Raw genomic sequence first — 21535 nt, 5'->3', positions numbered from 1 at the left:
GGGGCCTCGGGAGGCGGCAGCTGTTGCCGGGCTACCGGAGAGCACCGGGCCGGCGGCGCTGGGAGGTGATCCGCTCGCGCGCCTGGAAAAGACCCCTCTCCAGCTCCGCGCCCTGCACCCAGTGCCCTGTGCCCGGCGCCCGCATCCAGAACGGTTCTGCGCTCCCGGGATCCCCGGCTTCAGCCCCGACCCGCAGGGCACGACGTGGCGCGCCAGCCGACCGAGCCTGGCAGGTGACTGGGAAGGTAGGTGTCCCGCTCCTCCCAGGACTGAGCTGCGCTGCGCGGGGACCCCAGCCCTCGCCTCGGGTGGATCCTTTCTAGATAGGAGCCTCGAGATGAGGCGGCTGCCTAACGGAGGGAGGGAGAAGCAGGGGCAGCTCACATGTAGAAGAGGGGAGCGAGCGGACTGAGTTGTACCACAGGACCCCAGGAAGGAGTGACCACCCGGGGCAGCTGAGGAGGCACTGGGATGCAGAGCTTTGGCCACAGCCACTGCAGGGTCCAGACCCTGACAACGCTTGCTGGTCTCCTTCGGCCTTGGGGATGAGGACGCTGACACTTTTCATCTAGGGTTCTTGTGAATAGAAAATCTGCTTGTAGAGCAAATATATGTGAGTATGTAAATAAATATGCATCGTGCTTATCCCGGGCCCTACACGTTTGCCCCGCGTCCCTGCGAGAGGTACTCCCCAGCGCCCCAACTGGCGCGTGCTAGAAAGGTGGGTCTCTGGAGCACTCATCTGCAGGCCCCACTGCAGAACTGCAGCCCAGGAGGTAATAAAAGGACTTTTAATTCTATCCTATTCCTTCCATGGAAAAAGAAAAAAATTCTTAAATGTCAGCAGTATTTACTGGTACATTGAGGAGCAGAGCATGTAACAGATTTAGATAGAAAAGAAGTCAGTTCTCACAGCCCTTGTTAATGTTTGTAAGTAATTTCATGGAATAGAAATTTAGCTGGTATGTTCTTAGAGATTAAAGTTTGGTGGGGTCAAAATTCTGGGATCTGTTTTGTAACAGTCAACTAATCATCAAGCCTGCATCTATCATTGTGAAAAATTCATGTCACTTTTTTTTTTTGCCTTTTAATAACAGGGCTCAGTTTTCAAACAAAATCATAAGCATTGCTCAGCATTTCTTTAAACAGTTTAACTCAATATTTTATGAAGGCATTCTTTTTATTCCAATAAGTTTTCTTTGACTACAAGATAATTTCTTTATATAAACAGGAAAAGGGTATTGTTAAACATGACTTATGTAAACAAAAGATTTTATTTTAGTGTTGTTATTTCATGATCAGATACTTAGATTCGAAAGTGAGGATTACATTGCATTAGTTCAGGATTTACTAAGTATGTTGTCTATGGAAGAATTTCACCTCAGGCATTTTTGCCAAAGCTGCTTTCAAAAAAATATTTTTATTTCAAGCACTGCTTATTATCTAATTTAAATATATATAATGAAAAGGGTGAGAATTAAGTCCTAATGTAGAAAACTGTTTCTTATGTATTCAGAGATGCAGGTAACTAAAAAGAATTTTTCTTTGTGTATTATTTATCGGGTTGTTCTGAAGATAATACAAAATATAGACATGCATTTTCAAAATATTGCATTGACATTATTACATGAAGTGTTATCATGAGCTCTCTAAGTTCTTTACTTTTTAATTAATGAAAATGTCTTATTACATCCTCTTTATTACCAAGGCCAAGGTCACGTGATTTTGTAGACTTTAGAATTTTTTTTTTTTTTACAATAGATGTTAACTGGGGTATTGTGTTAGTATTTCCCTGTACAATCATAGAAGCTATTTCTTTCTTTCTTTTCTTTATGTTTTATCTATTTTTTATTTGGATTTTTTTTTCTTTCCTAGAGTGTCTTGACAGTTCAGGCTGGGCTGGATCTTGAATTTGAAGTTAAAGATGCATAAAAGACCCTTATTCACTACAGTGTAAAATGCCTTTCCTATCAAAAGACTTGAATATGGGCCATTGCTAACATTTAAATAGCTATAAAAGAAGCTGTTCCAAAGAATAGAAGATAAATCAGATGATTAAACAGATGATTCTGAATTTTAATTTATGTATATTTTAGAATATAAATGAGTTGATTCTGCATTTTAATTAATGTATATTTTAGAATATAAATGAGTTGAGACAGCTAATGTCACTTGCTGTATTTAATATATTGGTTTAATTTACTAGGTATAGCTCTGTTATACAAATTTAGAACATGTTGGGGACTTAAAAACCTAAGTAAGGAATTCTACTAACACTTATGAAGAGAATTTCAGTTTCCCTTTCCTCTTATTTAAATCTCTGAACAGCACCTAGTTTATCTCAATCTCCCTGGACCAGATCCAGCCTTAAAAATTAACATGACACAACAACAACAACCAAAAAAAATCCATTCATCTTTAATGCTAAAAGGAGAAAAAAAAAAAACAAGTGTTTTTTTTAAAAATCTGATAAATTAATATTTAAAATCAAGCATTTAAAATTCTGGAGAAGACCAGCATATTTTAACTGTGTTGACTACAGGATGAGTAATAATGCCCACCTTAAATAAGTATATGTTCCAAATAAATAAATCAACAGCTGCCTATGTGAGAACAGAGTCACTGAACAGTTAATACTTTTGTCCCATGGCAGCTGATTATTAAATGTTCATAGACTTTGTGAAGAAAACTTCTAGCTGAAGATAAAGAAAGGTAAAGCAGTATGAGCAGAATTTCTTTCCATGATTTACTGGTTGAACGGTGCATTCATTCATCATATTTTATCTGTCAAAAATATTTACATTTAAAAGTAAGATGTTTAAACAGAATTGGGTTATCGTCCAGTCCACACATCACAAAGCCTGTACCTTTTAAACTGAAGTTTTAAAACCTGGGGTTTAGGAAGAGAACGACCATCCATCAGCAATTACTTGGGACAAAGGAACTTGTATATCTGAAGATTATTATTTAGCCCCTCTTCAGTCAGCTTGGATGGGTCTAATATGAGGAAATTCTAAAAGAATGGAGCCTACTTATACTGGAGAAGAACACTCTGAATGGTGTAAAGACCAGTTTTGGATTCTATCCAGATTTCTTTCTAAAATAAAAATTTAGACAGCTGTGTTTTAGAGATGATTGTACACAGTTTTCTTAAGATCGACTGTGTAGATATTTGAGGCTCCCTTCATCATTGATGATACAGTTATTCTATTTGTACCTCAGAATAGAGAAGCATTTAATGAATTTTGGAAAAAGTACCTTACTATGTGCTTGTTGATTGAATATTTTATAAATTCTGACAATGTTTTCTCTGGAGCAAAGATGGTAAAGCCTACAACTCAGAGAAAACCAATTAGTCTTAGAAAACCACACCCTAGGTTAAGTTCTATTAAAAACAAACCAATAAATAAAAGAGTTTAAGACAATGGCCCTTCATGTTTTTGAACTTTGGAGGAATTGGAAATACTATATTTGGCAACTGTGAGTTTTAAAGCTTATAGAGTTTTTAGTCGAAAACAGTTCATGATTTGAGAAAGGGAAACCATTCTCCTTCCTCAGCCAACAAAAATATGTAGATTCTTATTACAGCACACCTTTGTGAGCTTTCTAGGCTGCAGAAGGGCTGCCAACTCTACCACGTAGAAAGAATGATTTTTCGAATATAGTGGCATTAAAGGGTAAGTTGCAGAATAGCTAGAGGCTTGGGGTTATTGTCCTTTTTGGAAACAGCAGTATCCTAAATTTCTAATTAATTTTTCATTCTTTCAACATGTGGGATTGACAATATTTCTAAGCCAAAGTTTATGTTCCACCATTAAAATGTAAAATTCTGTATTTATAGCATTGGCTTTATTTCAATGCTGATTTTATAAATTGTAAGCCTGCCAGTTTGCTTTAGTGTTGATATATTTCTTTAATGGTTCAGCTTGTTACATATTAAAAAATGTATGGGATGAATGGAGCTTCATTACATAATGTTAATATACCATTACTAGATGAAAACTGTTACCTATTGCAGGCGAACCACATGTGTTGGATAATAAATAGCCTTTAAGAAATGGAAAATAAAGAAAATTAAATAATTTATTCTGAAAAAAAGTATCCAGATTATTCAAATTATTCCAAACTTCATATGGGTCACTTGCAATATAGATATAAAGATAGTTCTAAGAAAAATTATGTATTGTTATTTTAGCATGGTGGCACCTAACTGTAACCCACCTACTTGGGAGACTGTGTTAGGAAGATCACAAATTTGGGGCCATCCTGGGCCACTTAACAAGAACAGTCTCAAAGTAAAAAGGGCTGAAGAGGTAGCTCAGTGGTAGAATGCTTGCCTACCATGTTTGAGCCCCTGGGCTCAATCCCTAGAATCATAATAGAAAAGAGAAAAAAGACTGGTTACTTATTGTTTATTGTTAAAATTAGATTGATAAATACCAGACCTTCTTCGACAAAATGATATTTGTCAGTACAAGCTGAGCATCCCTAATCTGAAATTCTCCAAAATCTGAGTCTTTTTGAGTGACAACACACCTCCACAAGTGGAAAATTCCACAGCATGAAATTTCCTTTCATGCACAAAATTATTTAATATGCTGTGCAAAATTACCTTCAGGGTATGTGGATAAGGTATATATGAAACATAAATAAATTTCATGTTTAGACTTGGGTCCCATCCCCAAGATCCCTCACTATGTACATGTTCCAACATCTGAAGAAATCAAAAATCTGAAACCCTTTTGGTCCCAAGCATTTTGGATAAAAGATGCCCAGCCTTGAGTATAGAATACAGTCAAGAAATGGGATCCTGACCTGGATTTGGTTGGACCACCGTAACTTTTATTTCAATATTTAGTTATGTTTGCTCATATTTTTCACATATATTGTTTCCTCCCTTATATCTCTAAGAGATAAAATATTATTCTTAATTAGTAAATTTCTTCATTAACATGTATTGGGCATATACTTTGGATAAGTTACCATCTGGAGTGAAATCCGTTTCCTTGTCATGAAGTCCCCAGACCCTGATTGGTGGCAAACTTGAATGGCTGGATGGGTGCTAACATGAGTTAAGGGAGTCTCGTAGGACAGCAGAGCATTGTGGGGACGGGTGCACTAGAAAGTGTGTGGGCTTCCCCAGAAGGGCACCTGATGCTCAGTTTCCGCTCATGTTGTTGCCTCCATGTGGACTTGTGGTGGCCAGGTTGTCTGCTTCATGAAAGTTCTTCATTTTTAACATCAAAAATAAATTTTAAAAATCACATGCTGCCATAGCTAAAGAACATAAATGCCAGTTAGATGCAACACAAAAGCTAGAAAGAGAAGTAACTAGATGAGACAGTGAGATTAAGTCCAGGGTATCCCTAGCTAGATTTAAGGAGATGCCAGAGACCTTAGACAAGACAATTTGGCGGGACAGGCATTGCAGACAGATCTCGTCATCTGCCCAGCCAGTGAGGAATGAAACTTGGAGCTCCTTCTCCCCAGCAACACTCCCATAAACTGCAGCCTCTGAGACCTTGCCCCTTTGCCTGTGGACACACCAGCACAGGTATTTGTGATTTCAGTCAAGGAAGTGCAAGGGGTGTGCATTTATAGCACCTGTTGGATTTCTGTCTCTTTTAATGGAGGCCAATTAGGACACATTTGCATTAGTAATCATTCACTCAAATGAGCAGACTGAGCAGCTTTATTTGATAAGGAGCCACTTTTGGTGCAGCTGAACAGGATGTTTGCCAGCTCTGTGCTTTAGGTTCATGTCCGTTCTTTATTGCTTGCCTGGTTCTCCAGATACTGCCAGCCTGCTTAGTATTGCTGAATGGCAGACAGTGCTGCAGAAATTCTATGCTACTAGCTTAGAGTAAGGCAGGCATTATTAGCCTTTAAGTGCTTAGCCAGGGCCAGTGTATCTACACATGTTCTGCAAAAGTAGATGCTAGATGGTTAGTAGATGTTGTCTGGTCTGGATAGACTGTAAAAACTCCAAAGGACAGACCCATTTTACATATAATCATTTGTATGATTCATGCCAGTCCCAAATAAATAGAACTCTTAAACATATAGAAGCATTTTTCTATCTTTGGGCCAGATTCTGAATTTAAAAGCAATTTCAACAAATAACCTTTTTATTACCTTATTTTTATTTTAAATATCATCACTTACACACTGTTATTTTATTAAATTTTCCTTCTTTTATGAGAGCCAAAGAACTTCATCAGGAATTTCACTTTATTCCAGGAAATTCAAGGTCACACTCATAACACCCCACCAGCTAAACTGTTTATTTCTAAAATGCTTGTTGGCCAGGCTACATTCAAAGACATTTAGGAGACCACCACCCCAGCTAAGCTGTGAACTGTCTATAAGTACAACCTTTTGGTATTCTCCTTAACCTAATGCTGTCTTCTTTCAGGCTCCTGATAACTGCTTATCCAAAGTTGGTTGAATAAATAGATAAATAGTTAAATGTATTATTTGTCTTATATCTATCATCAGTTTTTGTTGATGAAATTCTACTGTCCCTAATGGAAGGTGTCAGTAGTATACAATGCTCCTGACTTGAAACCCTTTTTGGAATCACCAGGCATGAATTTAGTTTGATTTTCACCAGTTCTAGTATTTGTGTCTTTTCACCTTCAGTTTTTTTCTCCCATCATATGGGGGTAAATATATTCTTGAAAGTATGGTATTAAGGAGAAAAAGTTAGGCTTTTTATAAAGCTTTAGTATAGTTTTTAACATCATAAATGCTTTGTTCACACCTTGAATTCTGAGTCTTCCTATGCTTTCTGCAGGCCTATAGTTCTAGAATTCTAAAAGTAGCCTGCCACCTGTTAGTGGCCATCAAGTGTCTCTTATTGGTCTCTCAGGTTGCAGTCTTCAAGGACTGTCATATATATTGGCTCGTTTGATCCTCAAGAATAACATCACAGCATGAAGGACAATAGTTGCTAACACTTCAATAACACTGAAAATGTCCCAGAAAGTTAACTCTCGGTCAATTGCTTTATGACTGGTAAACTCACTCACTCCTCATGCAGTCTCAGGGGCTGGGTACTATCACACTGCCCAATGGAGAGGTGAGCAACTGAGACTCCAGGTGAAGTAGCTTGTTCAGATTCATGCAGATAATTAGTGATGCTCCCAATAACAACAGCAACACAAACATCAGCAACCATCACTAATTAAGATTTATTCTGGGGCCTGGGGTTGTGGCTTAGGTGGTAGAGTGCTCACCTAGCACATGTGAGGCACTGGGTTCCATCCTCACCACATAAAAATAAAATAAAGATATTGTATCCACTAAAACTAAAAAAAAAATTTAAAAAAAAAGATTTATTCTGTTCTAGCCATTGGGTTAGCACTTTTTGTGTATTCTCCCAGTTAATTCTCACTACACCCTATAAGACAGATTCTAATTTTATCTCTTTTTAGAGATATAGTCTTGGTATAATCTTGCTAAGAAACACTTTACTATTTGTCTTCTGCATGTACGGATTCAGTCTATTGAGCTCTTTTTTTCTTATTGGTGTAAATGCTTTGGCATTGCAGGTTGAAAACCTCTAACCCCAAATTCAAAGACCTCCCAAATCTGAACCTTCTATGAGTGCCAATATGACACCAAAAGTGGAAAATTCCATGCTGAAACTTTCTTTCATGTGCAAAATTATTAAAAATACTGTAAAAAATCACCTTTAGGCTATATGTATAAAGTATACAAGAAACAAATGAATTTATTATAGAGACTGGGGCCCCATACCCCAAATATCTCATTGCATATATGCAGATATTCCAAAATCCAAGAAAATCTGGTGTCTGAAACACTTCTGGTCTTAAACATTTCAGGTAAGGGATAATCAATCCATGTACCCTTTTTCATATTAATTTGAATCTTACATAAATTAGAAGCATTTAACTTTTAGAAATGACATTTTTTCAATATTTAGGACTATTTCCATAAAGGGATAACCTTAAATATATGTTTCATAGAATGTGATTGTATCTTTTGACCAGCTCCCCCACCCTAACCCTTTGTCTACAGGAGCAGTAAGGTGCAAGGTTGGATAGTTGCCAAAAGACCTTGAAATATGTCAGGAGAGACAAAGCTACCACCAAGAAGCTGAAAAAGTTTAGTTTCCCTCAAAATGGACCATTCATTCAACTAATGTAAAGTGATTCTCCTTGCCCTGGCAATGTGACCTGCTAAGGCAGCTGAAATGACAGCTCTGGGTTTGGCACCCTGGGGCGGCCTGTAGGCTCAGCCCTCAGTGGCTTTGCCACCAGCAGCTGACAGCAGCCTGCCCAGCATGGCTTCCTCTGTTGTTGTTTTTGTTACTGTTTTCCTTGAACTCTTTGGCCCATCATTCTGATGTTTTGGTTCTCTGCTCTCATTTCTTTCTAAGGAATCAAATGATTGCTGGGGCCTCTCATAAGTTTAGGAAGATTCCACTTTAGAAGAAACCAAACCATTGTTTTTCTACCTGATAAATGGGGCCACTAGATGAGGCTTTCCTTATTTATTTTTATTGTCTTCTTTTGAATTGGCATATATTTGTGAACAAATCCAGATTTATTTCTGTTTTGGATCACTGCTGATGAAAATTAAAAGGCTGGGTGTATCTTTTATTGAAATGTTGATCAGTGCCTCCCATTGCATCACTTAGAAGTGACTTCTGCATGTTTCAATAACATGAATGTTGATTTTTCTGCCAATTCATAATTTGCACAGTGCTGCTTTAGGGAAGAATTTACAAATGCTCAATCTTAACTGTCTGCTCCATGGTGGAGATGAAGCATCCAAGATCCAAGTACAGTGATTTTATTCAATAGAGTCCATTGTATTGCAGGGTGTATGTGACCCAGTAGAACAGGGACCCAAGAGCCACCCTGCTCAGGTTTGCATCCACTTCTACTTCTTACTAGCAGAGTAATCTTAGCAGGTTTTCTAGCCCTCTTGCTGTCTCAGTTTTCCCATTTCTAAAATGGAAAGAATTATAGTATTGACTTTCTAGAGTAGTTGCAAGGATTAAATAAGCTAGCATGCTAAAAATAGTATCTGGCTCACAGTGCTTAGCAAGTGTTGTTATTTTATCACTGTTATTATCCTGTTGGCACTGCCTGAACTCATATAAATGGAAGGTTTATAAATCACTGTTTGAATGTAATTCTCTTCTGTATGAAAAAGATTGGACACTGTAAAGACCTGAGTAGAAAATAATGGCAGGTATAACCTAAGAATTCCGAGTCAGTAGTTATGTGTGTAATATGTGAGTAAGCACAGTACCATTCTCATCATCTAAACTTTAAATTTTAAAGAATTACATATTGTCTATTGTATCTTTTTATTTATTTATTTATTTTTTTTATTGTTGGTCGTTCAAAACCTTACACAGTTCTTAATACATCATATTTCACAGTTTGATTCAAGCGGGTTATGAACTCCCAACTTTATCCCGTATACAGATTGCTGTATCACATCAGTTACCCTTCCATTGATTCACATATTGCCTTTCTAGTGTCTGATGTATTCTGCTGTCAGTCCTATTCTCTACTATCCCCCCTCCCCTCCCCTCCCCTCCCCTTTTCTCTCTACCCCTTCTACTGTAAATCATTTCTTCCATTTGTATTATCTTGTCTTACCCCTCCATTACATATTTCTTGATATATCATATTTCACATTTTGATTCAAGTGGGTTATGCACTCCCATATTGCCCCTTATACTGTATCTTTTTAAAAAGTGGTTCCTTTTAAAACCCAAGTAATATTTAGTAGTTCACACATATAGAAAATAGTAGAAATTATAGGGCAAATACAGAGCCTAGTCACTAAAGCTTTTGGTGTTAACTGTATCTTTCTTATCTTTGATTTAGAACTCTTCAGGGATAACTACATTTGATAAGAGCAATGGCTTTAAAAGTACCACTAAACCAAGAGAAAACATTCTTCACCATTATGCTTTTACTAGGCTGTTTGGTAAGTAAACTTTCCTTTCTTAAGAATGTGGTAAAAGATTCACATAAGTTTTCTATTTCTCATCCCATATAATTTTCCTTTCTCTCAAATTGCATTTGATCATTTTTGCATTTGATTATCAAGTGAAAGAGTGCTGCTAAGCTGTGAAATTTTTAACAAGTATTGAAATTATTTTATTTAAACTTACATGAAGTCATAAAATTGCTTTGTTATAAATCCTGGATTTATAGACACCTGTCTCTAACACATCCTAGACTCCAACAAGATCATAAATTCTGACTTGGAGTCTTTGACTTAGAGTTTATGAATAATTTAAAATGGATTTTTAAAGTTATTATTTTGATGTAGGTATATATATCCATCTTGGTCTCAAAAAGTGTTAAAAGCATGGGCTGAGGTTGTCACTTAGCAGTAGACTGCTCGCCTAGCACATGCGAGGGCCTGGGTTCAATCCTCAGCACCACATAAAAATAAATAAATAAAATAAAGGTTTTTTTAAAAAGTAGTAAAGGCATATAGGAAATTTCAATGTTTGAATGTGTGACAAGATCTATGAAGGTATTCAACTTATTTAATATTGAGATTTAACAAGGATGTACAAACATAGAGAGAATTATTTGCACTGAACACAGTACCTAAAATCATGGAAGACAATTTAAGAGGAAATGGGATCAAATTGGAGTCTGGAATGTATGTAGATGTAAGGAAAACTTCCTTTCTGTTCCTTAAAGTTGTTACACATTGCAGAAATGGCCTAGGAGGGAGATTGTAGAATTTCCTTCTCAAAGAGATTACAGTCTCTGAATAAAAAGGGAAATTCCTACTCTTTAGGTAAAATCAGTCCACCAATATGGTAGTTAGGTGGAGTTAAAAGAGGTAGGACAAGATTATTAGACCTTTAACCCCCAAGAATTTTCTAGTCCCAACCCTTACCTTGCACTTTCCCTCCCACTGGACATGGAGATTCAGACTTTGACTTTATTTAAGGAGGCTGGCAGATATTATTACAGATATTCCTACTTGGTAAGGGTGTTTTTAGAGAATGATTGCTCCTTATTGTAAGCATCAAAAACAGTTTTCTGTGCACCTATGTGTGATAGGCATTAGACACAACAGTGTCTGTTCCCACAGTACTCCCTAAGGTTTTCATTTTTGCTTATGAAAACAAAACTGAATGTCTTGACCAATCCTGAGATACTATTAATTCCAACACTTTTAATAAAATATTATCTGTTAAGAAGCAGGTAAGCACATTTTTGAAGGATGATAGAAATAAAGTGAACTTATTTTGGGGGAAAATAGCTTATTTTGGAAAATGACCTACATCCTTTGTTTTTTGCCAAAGGGTGGTTACTTCATTTAAGACGTATTCTATGAACTAGGTATATAACTAGGTCCCAGGAAATGACTTTGTATAATCAGTAAGGATGTAAGTTCATGTATAGGTAGCACTTGGCTTTGAAGAATTCAGAGAATTTGGCCATTCTTATCATCTACAACACCACAACTACCATCATGAAGCATTTTAATGGTCTCATGATTGCCAGATAATATTTTTTTATGATCTCTAAGTTAATGGAGTACAGCTGGAAAAGTTGAAAATTCTCTATCAAAACCAAATGGCAGATATATCTCAAGGATAATTGCAAGTTCTTGTGGCTATATGCATATATTCCATCTACTTATTCAATTTATGATACTTAAGTATGTTTATATTTCTTGAAAATCAAAAAATTTGGTTATTTAATTCAGATTTTTTAGGTAGCAAAAGGACCTTAGGTCTCTGCAGGGCTATTCTTTAATATGTCGTCTTAGAAAAAACATCATCCCCTAGGTCAGTTTTATCCTGAGTCCTCAGAAGAATATTAGAGGAAATAGTTAATTCCAAGAAAAGGGAACGCCATTCTATAAAGAGTGAATGAATATTCTGTATTCTTTGGAATACAGAAAATAATTATTAGGTTTATTGATTTTACTTGTTCCACTGACTCACTCAGAAAGTGGTTTTTCTTTTTAAAGTGAAAATTAAATTGACCTCACTCTAAGTTGATATTTACTCTCAGCGATTATGTGACTAATGGTGAAGATATTATTCCTTTCTTACAAACAATATAATGAAAGTACTTTAAGATAATGTTTGTGAAACATTTTATTCCCAGTCATGTAAAGTCATTTGCGAAACCGGAGACTGCAGACAACAGGAATTCCGGGACCGGTCTGGAAATTGCATTCTCTGCAAACAGTGTGGGCCAGGCATGGAGTTGTCTAAGGTACATTCTGGATATGTGGTAAAGTTGTATATCTGTATTTGTAAAATGCATTCTTTTGAACTAAATTCTTTAGTTAATTATTAGTGAAGCTTTGGATACTATTGACAGAATTCTTGTTTCATTGTGTCATTTAGTCATATATTATACAATTCCCATGTTAATACCTCTGATGCATGTGCCTTGCCAAGATAGATAGGATCTAAAAACTGAAATTCAACAAATTTTATTGGTTTACATAATTAAGTGTTTATAGTGTTTCATTGAAAGAATTGCATTTTCAAGGTCTTTGGGGTTTAATTTTTAAAAAATCAATGTTCTTCTGAAAACTTAAAGCATTCATAACAGAAAATGGTGATGTTACCATTTACTGGGGCTTCTTTATTTTAAACTGAATGTTACCATTGCTAGTCAGGAGACACTCCAGAATTGGCCTAAATAAAGATGCACCAAGGTAGCAGTTCTTTTCCAAACTAGCATTTTGAACATTCCTTTAACAACTCAAGTATTATTAGTCTTACTACTCTGAGGGTATGTTACTTCCAGGAGTACTTTAAATATGTTCATTTAAACTGGTATTTATTAAGAAATAGTGAGTTATAGCAGGGCTTATTATATTTCACAGTCTTGCTTATTCAGAACTGTGCATTAATTTGCTTTATTTTTTGATCTTTGGAAGATGTTACTGGTGGTGAAGAATTGGTGTAATATTTTGTTCTAAGTGAAACATCAAACCCTTCCTGTTAGAAAGGGGATAATAGATTTTTTCTTTTTATTTAAAGTGACTTTCAATAAAAAAAAAAAAGAAAAAAAAAAAAAAAGAAGAAGAAGTTCTTTTCCTCTAGGACTACCATTATTTAAAGTTGAGTCTTTCGTAGATTTTTGATCAATGACCTAAATGACAGCAGGAAACAAAGAAACATGCATTCCACAAGTAGGTGGTGGTAGATGGCTTTTCTCTGTGGTTGTTGTGTTACGTGAGCAGTGGCTTTCAGTGTCTTGAGCTTTTATATTTGGATTGAAACTGATTGACTTTCAAGCTCTCTGACGTCTAGTTAATTATAGCATCTCAATAGGTATTTTTCAATCTCTACTGATTGTAGTAACTTGCATTTTGAGACATGGGTTTTACCAGGTTGGATGGGGAAAGATTCATTTGTAGCAGACCTACTTACCTAGGATCAGTGAACTGAGTAGTTAAAAATGCCCTAGGGCCAAGAAGAAAATAGTTGAGGATGTTTCTATCCCCGAAAAGGCCTTCTTTTCCTAAATCTCTGTGAAAGTCCAAATGAAACCTTCCAGAGTCTGAGAGATGAGTAAATTATTTCTAAGAAGTTGTTCTCTTCTCTTTATCCTTTGAATCTGGAGAATATAACCTTAAAATAATTCGACCAGAAGATGATGATCCAATCAGCCCTGATTTGTTAAATGAAAACCAAAATTATTTTTCTCATTTATAAGTCCCACGTGTTAGGAGCTTGTATAAAAACTGAACAAGCTGAAAAATTAGTTCTTAAAAACAGTTCTTCTCCGATCGTAAGAGAAGTAGGGTCATAGGAAAAACTACTGTCCCTAGTTGGGCAGATACAGAGAATCACAGTACACTGCAGCAGAGACCTCCTTGGGCACTCTAGATAGAGTACTGAGCAGGAAAACCTGAACTTGACCTAACTGATTGCCAGAGCCTAGGTATAGAAAATTCCCAGAGTTCAAAACTCCAGAGGAAGCCCAGTCACAGAGTGACCTACATGCTTTTGTTTTACCTCCAACATAATCAGACTCTCACAGTAAATATCAGAAAACTCACTTCATTCTTCCGGCAGGGAGAGAAGAAAAGGAACTGTCCTGGAGAGAAACCAGTTTCCCAGAGAGTAACTTGCTGGGGTTTTACCAGAGCCTAACTGACCTGAGGAAAAGGAGATACTCAACTGCAGCCCACTCTGTCCGTTGTGTCCCATGATAAGGTGGAGTGTGAGGAACTTGAAATACTTGTGAACTCTGCAGTCCAGGGGCACAGGCCTAATCACAGAAACATAGAATGCTTCCCCTCCCCTCCTGCCTTATCTCCACAGCACCTGAGCCCTATTTATAGCCATTCTTTTTACCTTGTACGTCAGATATTGATTCTAATAAAAAACTAAAAGGCAAAAAAGCACAATTTGAAGCAAGAGGGAAAGCGTCAGAATCAAATGCAGCAGATTCAAAACAACTATGATTAATATGCCATAATGAATAAAATAGATATTATGCAAGCATAGATGGACAGTGTAAGCAGAGACATGGACATCCTTAGAAAGAATAAAAAAAAAAAGTTAGAGATCCAAGACTAACAGATATGAAGAAGGCCTTTGATGGGCTTGTAAGTAAACTGGTCATTGCTAGGCAAAAAAAAAAATCTCTGAGCTTGAAGATTTATCCATAGAAACCTCAAAAAAAATTAAAAGATTGAAAAAGAAAGAACAAAATATCCAAGAATTATAGTACAGATATAAAAGGCATGAACATGCAGAATGAGAATACCAGAAAGAGAGAAAGGACCAGAAGACATATTTAGAGCAATATGACTTAGAATTTCTACAAATTGACATCAGACACCAAACCACAAATCCAGGAAGGTCAGAGAATACCCAGAAAAATAAACACCCAAAAAACCTGTACATGGGCATTCCATTTTCAAACTATAGGAAAAACAAAAATTAAAGGAAAAGTCCTGAAGAAGCTAGAGGAACAAAGACCTTACCTACAGAGGAGGGGCAATGAGAGTGACATCTGACTTCACAGAGAGCATGCAAGCAGGAGGAAAGCAGAGGGAGCAGGAGGAGGAGAGGGAACTATTTGAAGTGTTGAGAGAAAATAACCACCAATCTATAGAATTCTGTACCCCATTCAATTATCCTTTAAAAATGAAGAAGAAATAAAGACTGATGGAAGTGTAAAGATGAATCCACTATTATAGATGGAGACTTCACCACCCCTCTGTTAGAAATGGACAACTTCTACAGGCAGATTGCCAAGTACTTAAGGACATAGGTGAAGTTAGCAGCACCGTCAGTCAACTGGATATAATTGACATCTACAGACAACTTCATCTGACACCAGCAAAATACACATCTCTCTCGAGCTCACAAGGAAATTTCATCAAGCTATACTGCATTTTTATCATTAAGTACTCCTTAACAAATTGAAAAGACTAGAAATCACATAATGCCTGTTCTTAGACCACAGCAGAATAAAACAGAAATAGATAGCAAAAAATAATGTCTGCTGCCAAGCCAGGAGAAGACATGGAGTAACCTTAAGTACATAGTACTAAGTGAAATCTGAAAGAGATCCGTGTGACTCTAGCTATAGGACATTCTAAAACAGGCAGAAATGTGGAGACAGTAAAAAGATCAGTGCTTTCCAGATACAAGGGGGAGGGATTTATAGCCCTCCCCCTTGATAGCTCTCTCCTACATGGGCTACTTTTCACAGATTACTTATTTGAACCTTTCACGAAACCTGGACATTTGGATTAGGTTCATCTAATATCATGAATAGGCAGAACACAGGATTTGGAGGGCAGTAAAAATACTTTGTATTTGAACATTTATTCAAATCCGTAAGATGCACTTCACCTAGTCTGAACCCTAATGTGAGCTACAGATTTTAGGTGACATTCATGTCTTCATGGATAGTAACAAATACACCATTCTAATGCAGGATGTTGATAATGAATGGGGCTATGTATGTGGGAGGAGGAGCAGGGCAGCAAATACATACAAGGTCTCTGTGCCTTCCTCTTTCTGTGAACCTAAAGCTGCTCTAAAAAAAATGAAGTCTTAGGTGGGCATAGTAGCATGTGCCTGTAATTCCAGCTCTTTAGGAGTCTGAGACAAGAGGATTGCGAGTTGGAGGCCAGCCTGGATAACTGAATGAGGCCCTGTCTCAAAATAAAAGGAAACAAAGTTTTTATAGTATTTTTAGAAATCTATCTTCTAAGAACATCATAATAGTTTCTCTATTTCATATTTCCATGGATATCCAGAGGAATTATTTTTCCCTGGTTAGCAGCTTTCCTCAAATATTGAAACAGTGATTCAATCCTATTTCATTGGCATCAATGAAAAGGTGGCAGCCCTCATTCTGCTGGTACAACTCTGATACATCACGTTAGTACTGTCCGCCTTGAGGGCAGCAACACAGATCACCCAGCTTCTCACCTTCATTCTCATACTAAGAATGCCTGGCTCCCAACAGACACGGTACTTTTTACCCTAGGAATGAACGAATCAATCAACCTCAGGTTATTTTTCAGCGGGGAGGAGAGTAACACTTAAATCTGGTAATATAAAAACTAATGAATTTGTGTATAGTATGAATAATGAGTTCTGCAAAGTCTTTAATCTTGATTTTTAGCTCACAGTAAATAAAATTAGTAATTGAACCTGGCTCATACACTAAGATGCAACACAGAAATAATATTAACATTTTTATTTCTCAGTTAACTGATCAAGGCAGAGAGCTTGAGTTTTTGTAAGCAATTACTTAGGAATTAGAAAGCTCTACATAGTCCATTCATTAAATTGCTATCTTCTTTCCAAGGTATATTTTAAGTCTTTAACAATAGCGTATATCTTTCAGTCAAAAGAAAAGCTAGCAGTATATTAAAATCAGATAATCACTTAAATTGACAAATAAATCCTATGAGCTAAATATCACTTCCAAGCTTTAGATATTTAGGGAAAATTTATTCTTTTGACTAGGACTAAGATATTTTTAGACAACTTTATTTATAAATTATATATATATATATATATATATATACACATATATATTTCTTAATTTGGAATGTTAAACATATAATTTGGAGGGCTACCTTTTAATTTGTAATGAAGCAATGCGTCTGAGAGTCCTTGCATTTTTAACCGAGGCTTACAATTTTGGTTACTTGTGGTGTTTGAAATTTTGAAGACATAGTAAACAGAAAACATTCTAAAGTTGGTTATAAAAAGTAGAAAAGCTGGATCAAATTACTGATATCCACAACTAAAGTTTTCTTTATGTTTAGGGGGAAAAAAAGGGCATTTTCACCAGACATAAGAGCCTTCAAATAACTTTCATGCTGACATCCTTATTTTACTTGTTTCACTCTATTAAACTTAACTAAACTGTTTGTCTGTTTCCTAATACCCAGTGTCTAGGTCTATAAGTACTTCTAGGTCATCAGGTTCTTTCAGATGCAAACATGTATCTGTGTCTTAAAACTAAAGCTTGGAAATGCTTTGGGTAAGCAGGCCTAGTTACACTTTCCATCTGTGGTTTTATTACTCCTAATTATTATTTTCTTTGGAAGGCATTCAATTCTATTTTTTCTCGAAATGTCTGGGCTACCTTACCCATTGTTAGTGAGTTTTTACCATCTAAAACATGTTGTTGGGACATTGGAATCGTGTTCCTGGAGACAGTGTGTCCTTGGCACACCTACCGTTGTGTGGTCAGTGGCTCTCTGGCCTCTTTTCAGTTCCTTCTAATTATTAGACAAGGAGAAGTCTGCACAGCAGCTCCAGCCTGGCCATACATGGGTGATGTGCATTGATGCTCTCCCCTACGTTGGCTACTTTTTACAGATTACTTATTTGAACCTGGACATTTGGATTAGGTTCATCTAAAAGATGAACATCTCTTAACATGACAAAATGGACTTTCTCTCAAATATGTCTTTAGTTGTTGTGTCATCATAGTTATCATTCAACTGCAATAGGTCTCGTGCATCCAAAAGAGATGGTATTGGCCAAGCACTATCTGTGTGATCTTTGTCTATTAAATAATGGAATCCTTACACCACACATCTTAAATAGGTATTATAATTACTCCCGTTTTATAGAAGGGGAAACAGACACCAAGGAATTAATTGATGTGTGCATTGGCACTGCTAATAATAGTGCCAGGCTTGGGGAGTGGTAGGGGTCACTTGAGAGTAATGGTCTTTCTGGTTTTGATGCTTCTCTAGTAGGTTCCTGTTCACTAGAACTGTCTGCCATGATGGTCTATGTCCTTGCCATCCAATATGGGATTCACTAGCCATTGTGGCCTTTGGACACTTGAAATGTGACTAGCCAGTTTCACTGAGAAACTAGATATTTGACTGTATTTCATTTTGATTGATGAAATCTAAGGAAAGTTCCCCCGTGAGGTTAGGTAGTGAATTGGATGGTGGAGCTTTAGAATGATGAAACGTCTTCCAGAAATTCTGGCTGAGAACCAGCTTCTAAAACAGAGACCTCTACAAATCATGATGACCTAACAACACACGTGTAAGGTGGAGCTGCCTTTTTGGACACTCTCTTCCTCTCCTTCCTCTCCCCAAGTGCCCTTGTCCCCGTGACCAGTTCCTGGACACTAACACCCATCTGTTTCCATTCCTCCACACTGCTCGCACCAGATGATGTCCCTCCCTCGGTGGCATTTTGAACAGTCTCATCTCATCATCTTATTTGGTTCCCAGTCTCCTTCCCCTAAAGCCCCAAACATCCTCTCTCTCTCTCTCTCATTCAGGTCCGTTTTAGTCATTCAGCTTAATAAATGGTTAGCTTTATAGTATTTTGGGGAAAATATATGACAGGTCACTGAGCCATTTGGCGTCTGTTTGGAGGACTTTTGTCCCATTGAGCCATATTTACTTTATTTCTCTTCCACTACAGAATTTCATTTTTGAATGTTTCTAATAACGATGATAGAGAATAGTTTCCCCATTTCGATGTCAAAAATGACAAACATCATCCACCTTGCTCCGTATGTACCACCTGGTGGGTATTTTGATCCATTATTGTGCCCCAGAGCATTACTTGGCCATTGGGTATCTTTTCAGCTCTTGAAAATAAACCTAGCTTTGGGATATGTGGGAGAGGATGATTTTTGTTTTCCCAAAGTAACCACATTAGCCTTTTAATTCTTACTGCCTAGAATGCGCCAAGCCGCCGCCCCTCCTCCTCGCGGTGTTAATGCCAACAGTGTGCTTTTAACATGATCGCCTCACAGCAGTAAATCAGGAAACGAGTTTTTGCATGAACCACTTGAAACAGGCTTCAAGCCTCTGGCATGATTTTCAAAGTAAGCTTTTCTAACCAATTATTGGGATGACTTTAGTTAATGTGAAAAAATTAACTCTTGTAAACAACAACATACTTTCCTCTACAGGGTGCGTGTCCAACTTCATGTTTTTAAAGATGTCTCATTTTTGAAAACAGTTTTTACTCATATGAGGAAGGTCACCCAAAGCCCACATAATTTGCAACCATTAAAAAAAAAAAAAGATTTATTTCTGCCATTTAATTACAGCATTGCTCACTTTGTTTACGTTTAATGACACTTGATCAAGCCCAGGGATGTTTGGCAGATAATAACAAGCTCTCGTTTGTAATTTTTCTTAAAAAAAAAAAAAAAAAAAAACTCCACTAGAGATTTTCTTAAGTTGTGGGGGGGGAAATATCTCTTTGGTGTTGTTTTATTAAAGGAAATTAAAAAGTTGATTTCTAAGCACTGGCCACATAAATCTAATTTGTCATTTCCATTTGCGTGTCCTAGATTTTTCTCCATAAATAATTTCTTTCCTATCCAAATGTGGAATTTAACGTTTAACTTTTAAAGTTCAGAGAACCAAAGTTAATAACATATTGGCTGTACAAATAAATAGTGCATTTGACCTGAGGTCCCAGAATAAGATTCCTGAATGCTGCTGGGGTGGGGGGGTGTTAGGGGGGGTGGGAGGATGGGGGTGTCATGAGGTTCTCCCCCATGGTGTGAGAGAACTGTACCTCCACCATGGAGGAGGGACTCACTTCTGTTTCTGTTAAGTGCTGGATTTACCAAGAGAGAAAAGAGAAAAGGGGATTTGGGGAGACTGTTTTCTTGGAGTCATTTTGCTATTGGACAGCCACCAAATGTGGCTTCAAAATCTTGGGCATAGTGACAGAGCTACTTCTGCCGCCAGCTGGGGTGGGTGGTAGCAGCCCAGCTGGATCCAGAACCAAGATAAGGAAACCTGCTCACCCCACCCCCACCCAGCACCCCCTTCCTACCCAGCCCCACCCCACCGACCCACAGCACAGGAGGACTGTCTGGCCTGACCGAGCAGGAACCACTCCTGTGGCCTTTACATGCTTTTGCTCCCTGGAATTAAAAAAAACAAAGTCAGTCTTTAGGAAAAGCTGCCTTCAACATTATTTGTACATCCATTTGTTTGCTCACCAGCACTTACTTCTCACTCACTGGCTTGTTATGAGTGAGAGACAGCGACAGGCCTTGGGGGGAAGCAGTAGGGGACGGTAGCATCAGACACCAAAGATGGCACCCTTCTGATTTTAGGGAGTAGGAACACTTTTTTTCATTGCATTATTATTTTACATATGTGTATAGTGTTCCAACCTGAAAGTTTATTCACCAAAAAGTCTTCTTAGGGATTTGGAGTAGTGCCAGGTATTTCCTTCAAGCTCTTTAGGTACCATGTCATAATCTCAAAAATAAAGACCATGATATTTTAAAGCTAAGATTTATTCCTACCATTGATTTTAACAGTAGACCATGCTCCATAAAAATGAAATGATATACCTAATTCTAAAGCCTAGACCAGTGATGGACTTATCTTTCCTCTACCTTCTTTTCTCTTCCATTCCCTCACCTGCCCACTTCCATCTCTTCTTATGGAATGAAGACAAAAGAACTCCAGTGCAAACTGGAAAGGTCCAAAACACCCAGAGATAGGAAATAACGTGGCAAAATAGATTTGACTCAGGACTATGGCCATATGGAGAAAGACCACAGTAGAGGACTGGGCTCACCTCTGAATACAGCATGGGCAACTGGGGATCTGTAGCCAAGGAACCGGTTAGGGCTCAGCGGATGGAAAATTACCGAGAAAGCATCAGGGGTCAGCAGGGATTTTGGCAAAACTGACCGAACAGGATTCTTACTAAGACAGGCCTGGGTGACCAGAACAGACATCACCCGGCGGATGGTGGAGGATAAGGGAGCTGACCAGATATGGAGGAGGGGGAGTTCTGGCTAAACTGACTTAACTGGGCTCTTGAGGACAAGGTCTCAGGAAAACCTGGCTCAGAGGAGCTTGGCTGGAGTTTGATCAAGGAGAATCTTTGTTAAACCTAGCTCATTCCCGTGCTTATTTACTTTCTGACTGACTTATTTGCCTGCTGCATTGAGTAATATATTTATAGAAATTACCCCTGTCTATATGTAAGTTATGGGGGAAAGACAAAAAAAAAATGTAATTGTTTTCATTAGATGCACAATTAGGT

At 37.5% G+C, this 21535-nt stretch overlaps 1 protein-coding gene across 4 annotated transcripts in view; it reads left to right on the top strand.

Moving 5' to 3' along the window:
* The window catches only part of Tnfrsf19 (TNF receptor superfamily member 19), an 89687-nt gene that overhangs the window by 7503 nt on the left and 60649 nt on the right, over positions 1-21535 (top strand). For 2 of the 4 annotated variants that reach the window (XM_013363914.4, XM_005337581.5), the window contains exons 2-3: positions 9873-9975; positions 12135-12245. In XM_013363914.4, the coding sequence (XP_013219368.2) occupies positions 9907-9975; positions 12135-12245 (180 nt within the window). In that variant the 5' untranslated portion in view covers positions 9873-9906. Of the gene's footprint in view, positions 1-9; positions 246-9872; positions 9976-12134; positions 12246-21535 lie in introns of those variants that run through there. The other 2 variants (XM_021734737.3, XM_078015689.1) reach the window with 2 other exon arrangements.

Source organism: Ictidomys tridecemlineatus, chromosome 6, assembly GCF_052094955.1.
Source record: "Ictidomys tridecemlineatus isolate mIctTri1 chromosome 6, mIctTri1.hap1, whole genome shotgun sequence".
Classification (NCBI taxonomy): Eukaryota; Metazoa; Chordata; class Mammalia; order Rodentia; family Sciuridae; genus Ictidomys; species Ictidomys tridecemlineatus.
Note: the sequence above shows the minus strand (reverse complement) of the source record. Positions and strands in the feature narration are given on the sequence as shown.